This window comes from Odontesthes bonariensis, chromosome 5 (genome assembly GCF_027942865.1).
Source record: "Odontesthes bonariensis isolate fOdoBon6 chromosome 5, fOdoBon6.hap1, whole genome shotgun sequence".
Lineage (NCBI taxonomy): Eukaryota > Metazoa > Chordata > Actinopteri > Atheriniformes > Atherinopsidae > Odontesthes > Odontesthes bonariensis.
This window is the reverse complement of record NC_134510.1, coordinates 28,856,018-28,868,380: the sequence shown is the minus strand read 5'-3', so window position 1 is coordinate 28,868,380 and position 12,363 is coordinate 28,856,018. Positions and strand designations below refer to the sequence as shown.

At 39.2% G+C, this 12,363-nt stretch overlaps 1 protein-coding gene across 2 annotated transcripts; it reads left to right on the top strand.

The window, feature by feature from the left end:
- Positions 1–3,924: 3,924 nt before the first annotated feature.
- On the top strand, positions 3,925–12,339 carry zc3h12aa (zinc finger CCCH-type containing 12Aa). 2 transcript variants are annotated; one of them, XM_075466003.1, is made up of 6 exons: positions 3,925–4,041; positions 4,978–5,406; positions 5,885–6,024; positions 7,743–7,977; positions 8,137–8,243; positions 8,373–12,339. In XM_075466003.1, exons 1-6 carry the CDS (start codon positions 4,004–4,006, stop codon positions 9,389–9,391), a joined length of 1,968 nt encoding a protein of 655 aa, XP_075322118.1. In that variant the 5' UTR covers positions 3,925–4,003; the 3' UTR covers positions 9,392–12,339. The 2 variants fall into 2 exon arrangements, with proteins under 2 accessions (XP_075322118.1, XP_075322119.1); XM_075466004.1 differs by lacking the exon at positions 3,925–4,041 and adding an exon at positions 4,071–4,129.
- Positions 12,340–12,363: the final 24 nt, after the last annotated feature.

The following is a 12,363-nucleotide window of genomic DNA, read 5'->3' as shown; positions in this document are numbered from 1 at the left end:
GGGGCAGTCTTGCCACTCAGTTGTATCTTAAGACCCTAGAAGTGTACGCTGGTGTTTTTCTCAGCAACAACAACGCCTTCTGCAGGTATTTTCCTTGTTAGTTCTGACTTTGCTGTTCAGAATGTTTCCTGGGCTGTCACTTATCACCTAAACTCCTTAGTGCACAGCCCCTCACCTCCTGTGCGGTGGTGTAGATGCATTTATTTGGGATTTACAACATAACCACTGTAAAACAAGTGAAGCAGTGCGTTACAATTTTATTTCTCTTATTTATTCTTTCTTTTATTCATTGTTTGTTCTGAGGCCGGTACAGTCTGTCTCTTTTTCTGAATCTGAATCTGCAAAAAAGTAAAAAAAATTTAAAAAGATAGAAAGACAACGCTAGAAGAAATTTTTATTCAGTAAAATTTCACAAAAAGGCAGCTTGCACTGTAAACACTTAGGCTGCTTTCTTTATCTTGACCTCAAGGTTGAAAATGATGTGATTTCAGGCTTCCGTCTCCATGGTACATGAATGCAGCATTACTCTTATCAAGAGGGAAATGATGCATTTACAAACAAACTACCCCACCTTTAAAAAGTTATCCTCCTTAGTTTGGTTGTATGAACACACTGGATGACTGAAGTTGTGCATAAAAATGAAATAATATTTCAAATATACTGTAATTAATTACTGACAAATAAAAAAGCTGGCAAACTAAACCAACCAAAGAGAGGCTTAATCCAAATGTTTTCAGTCTCGTTTTAGCTGGTGTCCATGAGCAGCAGACTGAGGTGCATGCTACACTGCAGCTGTCTGCTCCCATGCTGCTCAGGGAATTCAGTTGCCACTAATCAAAACAAATTCAATTAAACACAGATTCAAAACTTCGGTCCTCTTCATTCTACTCCTCTTTTGTCCAATTTTGTTTCAATGATATAGCCACCTAACCAGCGTTAAAGCCTTAACTCCTCGATACTCGCACACAATGCCAGGAGGTCTTTGCTTGCTGTTCTACTTAGGACAAGTTGTAGGATGTCTTGGGTAATAAATGAACAAGATGAATGTGGGGGATATGTTCGTTTGAAAGCTCTTGTCACTGAGGGTTTGTCGTCCGGCTGCACAAAGGGTAGAGCCGTCCTGCCTGATTTGCTTTAGATTCAAACCGTGGGTAAATTGGAAATCGTGAATCACTCTGACACCATTGGCGCAAGATGGATTACTTCAGTTAAGGGCTGCCTTTCTTTACTTTGGATCTTTTTAAAGAAATCATACAAAATTAATTTTTCTGACAGATGGCTGACCCGGGCAGGCACTGAAAGGAATAGCAAAGGGAGACCCACACTGAGGCACTACAAAGCTGTTTTTTTATCAGCACGCCACTATCCCAACCACATCCAAAAGCTCTCAGCAACACAATGAGCCTGGCTGAATATTTGATCAACTGTCTCAGGTTTAACAAGCCTTGCCAAACTGCACCTGCCTGGAGGGAAAAGATATGCCTTTGAGCAGGCCAATGCATCCCCCGAGATGTTAAGGAAATAAGCGTTAGATGTTCACAGCACCCAATCTGCACTAAGCTCATCCAATCTTGGCACTTGGATTCTCAGCAAGGTTCAAGATTTGCATTCCTGAACAATAGTTTTGTGGATGCCAATCATGCCTTCCAGTGTAACCTAGCCATAAATTACAAAACAATGTACTCAACCAGAGGCTGCTGTATTCTAAATGGTGCTTTTACAGATTGCATTCTGTGTTACTGTAAATAACTGTTCTTTTAGCCAAGTGTCATGCAACAGATGTTGCTTCATAATTCATTTTGAGACTCTCCCAACATAATAAACCATATGTAATCCACTTGTGCTAAAGTGAAAAGAAAATTCGTTCATGTACTTTTAATATTTCCCATTCATTTAGTGCAAGGTTAAGGTTGGGCAGGTAATGGTTATAGTTAGGGTGAGTGCTTAGGTAAAAATTGTAAGTCGGTTATGGTGTCCTCTGGAAACACATCTGTGTGAGTGTGTGTTTGCAGAAGCTCAACCCCGTGGTTCCCGGATGCAGCTCATTGCCCCATAATATCAGGCCTTGCAGACACCTGGGACCAGTGGTGTGAGCCCTCAGAGGAGGCAACCGCCTGGCAACTGGCCCTGATTACTTTCTCCACTCTCTGGAACTCAACTCTGTATATGCTATTAACCAGCTCCACGCAGGGTGAGTCCAAGCCAACCATGCCATTAACCCTGTACACAAAGGGTTGTTTACACACACATACACACACAAACAAGCCGCACAAATCTTTCCAATTTAACCAGCAGTCCACTAAAGCCACAACTGCTTGCAGACCAACACTGTCCATAATCTCCCGAGTGAGATCAGTGACTTTAGTGTAGGATATCATACAGCAAGGGTGACATCTAGTGGCCAAATAATTAAATATGAAGCCAAGTGCACTTACATGAAGCAGCTGCAATAGGAGGAAATAAAATTGTCAAAAGGATATGGCAGATAAGATCAATTCAAACAAACCCTCTGATAAGATGACTAATGTTGATCTTGTGTATTTACAGAATTCAGAACTCATCCCTATACTTTCCCCTAATTACTGTATGACTTTCTGACAAAACAGAACCCACCACACTTGCCACGTTATTAAAATTTTACTGGGCTTCTTACTGCACTGAAGCTTGCTCAGTTGTTCGTCACTTGTAGTTCGAGAAAAGTGTCAGCTAAATGAGCAAATGTGTTAACATCCTTAATGAGGATCAGCTTTAGAGGTTGGTGGACCTCTGGATGAAGTAGTCTTTATCCTGAAATGTTGTTTTGTAAACCACAATGTAAACTTGAACAAATAAGAAGTTACATTTAAAAAAAAAAAAAAAAAAAAAGCTTTATGGCTGTGGTTTGTTATGAGGAAGACAACAGATAACTGTTTTCCATATCAGTATGTAGATTGATCATTAACTATACATCATATTATTGGTGTGGAATATAAGTAAAAACAAGCTTGGGTTGGGTATAAACAAGCATTGAATTACAACGATGATTTGAATTTGTGCTTGAGTAAATCTAGCAATGATGTGAATTAGTTGCTTCACATCAGTGCCACAAACATTAATTCTGTCACCATTTCATGTTCAAAACAAGTTGTAAATTTTCTAACTGGTAACATTGTTCGGGTATAAGTGTTTTTTTTTTCTATGTAAACATTACAAAATAAAGTTACAAAATTCAGCGTTGGTAGATTTGTGTTATTTGGCCTCTCAACCACCAGATGGTGCCTTGTCCTTTAGAAAAATCCACTTAAGAAGAGAGTAACTGTATTCATTGCAAAGATTGAAGTTATTCCCCCTAGCAAACATGCTTCCCATCAAAATGTGTCACATTTTTTAAAACAACGATAACAAAATGAGCAGATAATGCTGTTGCTGTCCAAAATGAATGATCATAACAAAATTAACATAAACAGTTGAATGAGAATAATTACAAAGAAATCAACAGACACTTTGTGGATAAACTGATCTTTTGACCTATAAGCTGAACAGGTCCAGAACAGGTAAAAGTCTTGCCACATCTTTCTGCGACGGAAAAAGAAAATTCTCACTGAACATTTTAAGCATATTTCCGAAGTGAATGTGAATGTTCCATGTTTGCTCAAGTGCTGTGTCACTAAAACCCATTTGCTACACCAAAGGTCACGTTATCTTTCTCTGTATTTCCTCCTAATGAAGTACAGAGAAAAGCTGCAACATCAAACAGCACGAAAAGGCAGAAAGAGATCTTTACTCTCATATTACTTCCCGACACCACAGACTGACAACAAGAGGAAAAGGAGCGTCCTGTTATCTCTCCAACATGCAAATTTTCTCATGACTGCATGCCTCGGCGTGGAGGAAGAGAACAAGGGTGGAGTGTGTGTTGGGGGGGGGGGGTAAACTTTTATAAGTGGGCGGTGCAGAATGAGCCGTGCCAAACTCCACGGTACTTAGAAACCTTAACTCGACTTGTTTTCAGTGACTTATTCATATGAATGGGCAGAAGGGCAAAGAGACAAACAGTAAGAGGTGAGTGGTCGCTTCTCTTCTGCGGTGACAGTTGTTTACCTGCCTGGTGGTTTGCGACGGGGAGACCACCCGTCCGAGGCTGAGTCAGGTAGAGATGCACACTCCCTGTGCGAAGTGGGCTTTTTGTTGCTTAAATCTGCGCTGTAGCTACAAAACTCGCGCAAACTTCGCTTTTTATGTTGAGCTGTCGTCATTTACCAGAAAGTGTACAACTCTCCAAACCGATAGCTACTGTTTCGTTGACAACAAAAAAATAGGTCAAACATCAGAGTTAACTTTTGATGTCTCCTGGTACTTCTATCAGGTATAGCGAATGTGATTATATACCCTAACCAGTTCATTGGAAAGTGATAATTATTTTAAGAGGGTGATCAGGGATCCTTAATATGAAGGTTATCAAAGTTTCTGTTGTATGTTTTAATCAACCGGGTTTTGTCTGTTTGGTTGATTCATTTGCTTGACAAAACATCAAAATAATGTTGATCAGAATGTCTTGAAGATCATGAAATGTGTAGTTTTGTTTGCTCCGTTGACCCAAGAGTCCCAAAATTGCAGCACCAAAAGAGGCTTCCCAGCAAGTAACATTATGTTTGCTTCTTTCTTTAAGCCAAGAAATGAATTATCCAGATACAGATTTTGGTCTATTGTGTATAAATAAGCAGTTGATTTCATAGTTTTGAAAAAGAAAAAAAAAAGAGCTTGATTGCTAACTAAATCTATATGCTCATTTTCAACTTTGTAAGGCTATTCAAAAATGTTTTGGTTTTTTTTCATTGTAAACATCATACATCTTCAGTGAAGAATTGGAAGAATTCAATGAATTCATGAATGTGTTTGAGTGTTGACTTGATTATGTCAACCGTCTTAATCAAAATATCCAGTTAAACTACAGATGGAATTCCTAATCAAGTCTTTTCCTTTTTCTTTTTTTTCCAGTCATGCTGACACAAGTTTAACATTTCTTCTATGCGTCAAAAAGAAGCTCAGATTCTTGAGTATGGACCAAGTACTTCTCAGTCAGAATTTAGCTTCAGACCTGCTGGAAGCAGACAGTGAGGAGCTCCAGCTCAGAGTGGACTCATTTAGGAAGCTGGGTTACTCCACATCAGAGGTGAAGGCTGCTTTGAGCAAGCTGGGCCTAAACACAGACACCAACTCAGTGTTAGGGGAGCTTGTTAGGAGCAGAACCAGCAGTGCACCCTGCGTTTCAGAAAGTGATAAGAAGAGCACGAGCCTGAAAGACCCTCTGCTGCCTCCCATCTGGGCTCTCAGGCCCTGCATAATGTCACCACAACCGGGGGACCAACAGACTGCAGACACAGAACTTAGGCCTATTATTATCGATGGCAGCAATGTTGCCATGAGGTAAGCCTTATCAACATTCTTTCCGTGGATCATATATCGCCAACTTAAATCAAAATGTATTATCATAACTTTTATGCTTTCATGCATCTGACTTAATTATCTGAGGATTGTAAATCACTTTTAGAATAACAAACTGTCTTCAGTCCTTATCAACGTCATTCATCTCCGATCCTGTTACATTTATTTACTCACATCACTTGAGACTTTTACAGCCGTTGACCGCAATGCGTGTTTTGGTAAAACTCACTGATACAATATGCAAATTCACAGCTTTAAGATCTCCACCCTTTAACAAATATTAAAATGTAATAAAGCACATGCACAGTGAGTAAAAGGCAGAGTGAAGGTGGGAGCATTACATAGCACATTTTATTTACACAGATCAACTGAATTTCTGCAGCTTCCTTTTATATTGTTTCCATTCAAATACTGTAACCGTTTTACTCGTTCCACCCCTCCCTCCTTTTTTGTCTTACAGTCACGGCAACAAGGAAGTGTTCTCATGCTGGGGCATAAAGCTGGCAGTGGACTTCTTCCTGGATAGAGGTCATAATTCCATTACTGTGTTTGTTCCTTCCTGGCGCAAAGAGCAGCCCAAAGCTGATGCTCCCCTAACAGGTGAGGCACAGGAAATATAAAAACAGGCAGATGGTTCCCATCAACTAGACTAGAGACACTTCTAGTCACTCAAACATCCATAAGAAGTTGGTTAAAGTAGATGTGGGTATGAGTTTTCATAACAGAGATGGATAACAAATTCTGTGTCTAGTTCAAACAGGACTGACATAAATTCATGTATTTTCTTTCTTTAATTTACAGTAAGAGGCAGCTGTTCTGTAAGGCTAACTGACAATAGAAGAATACATCTCTCCTCACTGCTCTTACACAATACCTTCTAAGCAGAAATACTGATATAGCAGTGTGGAGGTAGACTTTATTCCAGTATCTATGGCTAATCTATACGATTTTAGGTTATACCTATATCAAATATAGGAAGTTACTTTGGTGTGCATGTAAGATATTCTCATTGGCTGTCAGCCAGTAAAAAAGCAGTGTTACCAGTGTAGTCACATATGTACTAATAAATGAAATTCTAAGAATATTTTAACATCTCAGACTCTTTTTTTCAAATGTATTTTTTTTTTTTGCATCAGCGGGCTTATTGTCTTGCTGGTGGCGACTTAATGTTTGTTTTTGAACAACAAATGGTAAACAAATAGGATATATACTCAAGAGCGGTACTTTTTATCAAGACAAGTGAATATGATCCTCTTGGTCTCTTCTTACTCTGAAGCTGAATGTGTTGCGTAATCCTGTATGAGTGATTCATGCGATAATTGTGTACAGGCTGAACTACGGGAATTATGATCAAGTGTCAGGAAACATAGTTAGAATTGTGAATCAGAGGTTTTTCTCACTTAGCCTCTGCAATAAATTTCCAGGATAAAAAAAGAGAGAGCAAGGATGGTCTTATAATAGTTGATATGCTTGGACTGGTTGGTTACTGCTTCATTACACAAAGCAGTAAATAAAGGGTTTTGCATACCGAACAGCTGAGTCACGTAAATGTTTGGTTTGGCTATACAATCCAGATTGATATCATGTCTTCATGTCTTTAATCCTTATAATGAAGGGTTTTCTTAAAACTGCTGCACGAACACCTTGTGGCTCTTGTGATTAAGTAACTGAAAAGCCTGGGTGGAGCAATCCAAAGGTTCTATTTTCAGTTCGTGAACAAGGAAGTAAAAATCAGCCCACAGCCACTAGTGGGAAAGTCCCATCAGGAAGTTCAGATGTGTTTTTTTTTCTTCCACACCTACTGTAGTCTGTTAACACTGTGAAGTTCACTGCTGAAAGCCATCTTTTGCAAGAAGTCAAGGAGTCACCAAGAAAAACAGAAGTACTTAGACAAAGTGCCTTTAGGTAAACATTACATGAACTGGTTTATTGTTCAATTATACACAGTTCATGATTCACTTAATGTCATTTCTAAGTTGTTTAATCAGCATCAGAGTGTGCATTATGTTTTTATGGGCTGACCTTAAACGTTGAGTGTTAAAATATTATCTTTGTAGAGATAAGGATCATGTTTATAAAGTTTATGTAATGTTCTTTTTAAAAGTTTTTCATTATTATTATTATAAATGATCCTTGGGGCTTATAGAAATGCTTGTTGCATTTTTCTCACTAACTTTCTGGTTGACCTAACAAAGCTATGCCTTTTATATTCATCAGTAAAACAGTATGATTTACAATAGCTAGATACTTAATAAAAGATAAAAGGTACCCCATAGTACTGCACTGTGTCTTTATCTCGTGACTTTTTGTATCCTCAGATCAGCACATTCTGTTAGAGCTTGAAAAGCGGAAAATAGTTGTCTTCACACCATCGCGCCGCGTTGGGGGCAAGCGAGTGGTCTGTTACGATGACCGCTTTATCATCAAGTTGGCATACGAGTCAGATGGAGTGATCGTATCCAATGACACCTACCGTGATCTCCAAGGGGAAAGACCTGAGTGGAAGAAGTGCATTGAGGAGAGGCTCCTCATGTATTCATTTGTGAATGACAAGTAAGCAGTACATTTTCATTCCAGTAAAGCTGTTTAGTGAGGTTTCAGAGGCCATTTTGCACTTTCAAGGAAACTTGCACACACACGTGCTGACAGAGATATGTGAAATAATTGCTGTTGTAACTTTTTGATTGATTTGTTTGGTTTTTTTTGGTCTAGATTTATGCCTCCAGATGACCCTCTGGGTCGACATGGCCCCACCCTTGACAACTTTCTTAGGATAAGGCCTCTGCCTGTAGAGCAGAAGAGACAGCTGTGTCCATATGGTAAGAATGTAGATAGGGAAGTGTAACACTTTTTCAGTTGCAGCTGTTGGACACATCAAGAATGTGGCTCCTAAATAACATGACATATAAATAACTTTTTTGATTTGTGTCACATTCTGTTTTCCTTAGATAAAAAGTGCACTTATGGCATCAAATGTAAGTTTTTTCATCCTGAGCGGGCAAACCAGTCCTTTCTGTCCTTGGCTGATGAACTGAGAGAGAAAGCCCAGATTTCTACGCTAAAAGAAGAGAGAAATGCAAGATCATCACCCAAACAGCCTCAGTCTGATCACGTACCGGCTCATAAGGTCTGTCCCCATCCTCGAGACACCCAGCTCCCTACAGACCAAAGGAGTTCTTCACTTCCTGGTCAGGTTAATGAACATACAAATAGAAATAAACTCAAAAACAACTCCTACCACATGCCATCTGCTGTAACAGGAGGCTATTGTCAGAAAGACTGGCCTGGACTGCACTCATTGCAAAATCATTACTATGGTAACATGTCTCACGAGTACCTGGATTCTGGCTTCGGCTCTTTTGACAGCCACTACTCTGACATTTCGCATTCCCACAGCAACTCCCACAGGCTCAGGCCCCAGCATCAGAGCACCCTCACTGGACCCCAGCATGCTTCAGTGCATTTAGAGAAAAATAACACCAGCCAGTCCTGCAGGTGCTGTTCCTATGCTCACCCGCACCATCATGGAAACACTGAGTCCAAAGGTCAACCTCCCTATGACGCTTACTCTCCACACATGTTTCCACACAATGTACCCCACCAACACAGCCTCCCCAACCATTTGCATTATAATGAAGCCTCCCATCTTCAGCAAAACTACTGGTCAGATCCGTACCAGGGGCTGCCCCAAGCAAGGGCAACAAGTGGCTTCTCCTCTTCGTTCCATAGCTCACACTCTCATAACTCTTGCTGCTCCTACAAGGATCAGCAGTACCAAACCTGGGGCCAACAGCAGCCACCCCCTGTTGCTTTAGACCCACAAAGGTCAGAATTGCGGAAGAAGCTGCAAGCCATCTTCAACCCACATCAGGTGGATATGGTTATGGAGATGTTCCCACATCTGATGGATGCAGAAAAACTGGCTGCTGAGATACTCAACCTGAAGGTCCACAGAGGGATTTTCTGAGTATTGTTCTGTCCTTTCCATTAAAAAGTCACAAGTTGTTTGTGTTAGTCTCCGCTATGAGGCGATCATTTTACCCGATTCTCTCAAAGAGAATCTCTTAAGAATATTTTATAGTCCCAATCAGTAAATGAATCAAAAGCGAATGGAAAATATGCCATTAGTTGTACCATTTTAGAAGATTTTATTTGTTAATATTTTAGCCAAAAGGGGGCTGTACTGTGGTGTAGTGGTTAGCACCATTGCCTCACAGTGAGAGGGTTCCAAGTTCAACTCCTGGCTGGGGCCTTTCTGTGTGGAGTTTGCATGTTCTCCCTGTGTATGTGTGGGTTCTCTCCAGGTACTCCGGCTTCCTCCCACTGTCCAAAAACATGCATGTCAGGTTAATTGTTGTCTCTAAATTGTCCCTAGGAGTGAGTGTGAGTGTGGTTGTGTGGCCCTGTGATGGACAGTTAGCCTGTCCAGGGTGTACCCCGCCTCTTGCCCGATGACTGCTGGGATAGGCTCCTGCGACCCAACTGATGGATTAAGCGTGTATAGAAAATGGATGGAATATTTTAGCTAAACTGTTAACTCAGTTATTTGTATGACATTGTCGTCAAATGTGATTTTGTCATCCAAGTCATGGATAAAAAGTGCCTCTAGACCAAAGATGTTTAAAACTGAGTTTCTAGAGTCTTGACTGTTGATGCATATTGCATCAAATCTGATCTGTTTTACACTGTTCAGCCATGACATTATGACCACCTGCCTAATGTTGAGTAGGTCCTCTTAATGCCACCGAATAAAAGTTCTAAACAGTGAGGGTGTGAAAAAAGCACATCTGCAGGCCTTCTGGAGTGTTTGGCACTGGGACATTAAAAATGGATCCTTTGGGCCCTTTGGGTTGAGAGGTAGGGTCTTTGTTGATTTAGCCTCCTTCCTACAGATGCCATCAGATTGCTTCAAAATGACATGTGGGGAGTTTGATGGGCAGGTGAACATCTCAGGTACTTTGTCATGTTGTTTGACTGGTCTGTAAAAATGTTTATGTAGGTGAAATGTCAAAGTAACTCCCATGTGAATGCGACGATGCAGGTTTTCTCTGTATTACAATAACAACATGAGTGTTACTGACTTTACGTGTCAGTGGTTTTGATGTTATTGATCAGTGTAGGTTCTCATGCAATAAGGAATTTTTTTCCAGAGTATGTCTTTAACTTTTGGTGTAGTTCTCCATGAACAGCCTGCTGTTCAGTATTATCTGTTTACCATCCAGCTATATAATGCTTATTTGTATTGTAGCCACACAGTCAATTTAGTTGGTATCAAAAAAAACAGAGGATCCAGACTTCCAAGTTATTTTTAGTCGGTCATAATTTCACTATGAAACAAACTGAGGAAACAAATAGATTGACTCTGGGCTAAGCGAAAGGAATTAATCATCTTTCTTTTCCTATTTGTGCTTTGCTTTTGTGAAACATTCTCGCAACTGCTGCTCCTTTAAAAATGAATAGGTAGGCTACACATAAATTTATAGGTCTATATAGATGTAATGCATTAGAGTCATATGTATAGCTATAAGTTACTGTATAATTTAAGTTGACAATAAAATGTGGAATATTGTTCCTTAAAATATGTTGATTTGTTGTCTTTGTTTATTAATTGTGATTCTTTAGAGTGAGATAAGAATTCATTGCAGGTCTTATCTTAAGACTGTTGTGTGTCATGACATATGTTGGTGATATTTGAAGGTTAGCAAAAACGTTCTTCGGCTTAACTACAAACTGTTAAAAGGTTTATCAGAAGCAGAATTGGCACTTACTCATTCTCACATTTCACAGAATTTCAACTAAATTTTCTCTTTAAACTATATTTCACAAGCAGGGAGGATGTACAGCTCATGTTGCGAGCCTGAACAAATGGGAGACTCATCTTGTTTTTCAAGTGCCTGATAGGGAAGGTCACCCTGTATATGCGCTTGCATGCTTAAGATAAGGGGGAAGTGAAAGTTCCAGTTTGTTGGTCAATCTTTTCTTCTGTTTATACTGAAGTTTCTTAAAATGAAAAGGTTCTTCGACCACGACCCTCAGATCAAATTTCTTATTGCCAAACTAATAACATTTCCATTAGCAGCAGTGATAATGGAGGTAGGTTTTAACAGTTTTGACCTTGTCTCATAAATCTTTTTCATCACCTTCTTGTACCAATAGTCCAAAGCAGCCCTTACAATTATAGGATCATTTTTGGGGGGATTTGGATGATTGAGAACAGAGTCCTGAATTTTCTCACTAAGATTCATGTCTGCATTTTAAGTTCCTAGACATCACATCAGATTTGTTTGGTATCTTTATGCAATGTCATATTCTTTGCATCAAACTCAAATCTAAGCAAGTGATCATGCCAATTTTTGCCATACTGGAGTTTTATTAGAATTATTGAATTCATTTTTCAGTTCAATATCCCATACAGGTTTGACACAATGTTTCTAAGAAACATTGAATTTGATGACTGGGACCACAATGATAAAAGACTATTACTGATGCTTTTAGTTGCAAGGAAAAAGGCTATTACTAGAAGATGGTTGAAACCAGATCCTCCTAAACTAACTGACTGGTTAGATGTCATTCATGATTATATATGTGATGGAAAAAATGACATACTCACTAAGAATCTAGATTGAAAAATTCTCTAGAATTTGGACCAAGTGGACTGAGTATATTGCATGTATAAGAGAGGATTTTTGTTTGCTGAAGGCGTTATTTTGTTTTATCCTCTGTCTTTTTTTCTATTTCTCTTTCTCATTATTCTAACATTTTCTAGATGTACCTATTAAAATGGAATGTAAAGTGTAAGCTCCCCATTTTTATGTTCTTTATCTTTTTCATTTTTCTTATTTTATTTTTTATTTTTTCTCATTATATAAAAATGTATATATCCATAGGCCATAAGCTGAAGATTGATTGCAGTAATGTATGCATTTATTTGCCTCAATA

Coding starts and splice junctions, on each gene's coding strand:
- zc3h12aa (XM_075466003.1), top strand. CDS start 4,004: ATGAATGGGCAGAAGGGCAAAGAGACAAACAGTAAGAG. Junction 5,407..5,884: donor GGCAGCAATGTTGCCATGAG/GTAAGCCTTATC, acceptor TTTGTCTTACAG/TCACGGCAACAAGGAAGTGT. Junction 7,978..8,136: donor TATTCATTTGTGAATGACAA/GTAAGCAGTACA, acceptor TTTTTGGTCTAG/ATTTATGCCTCCAGATGACC.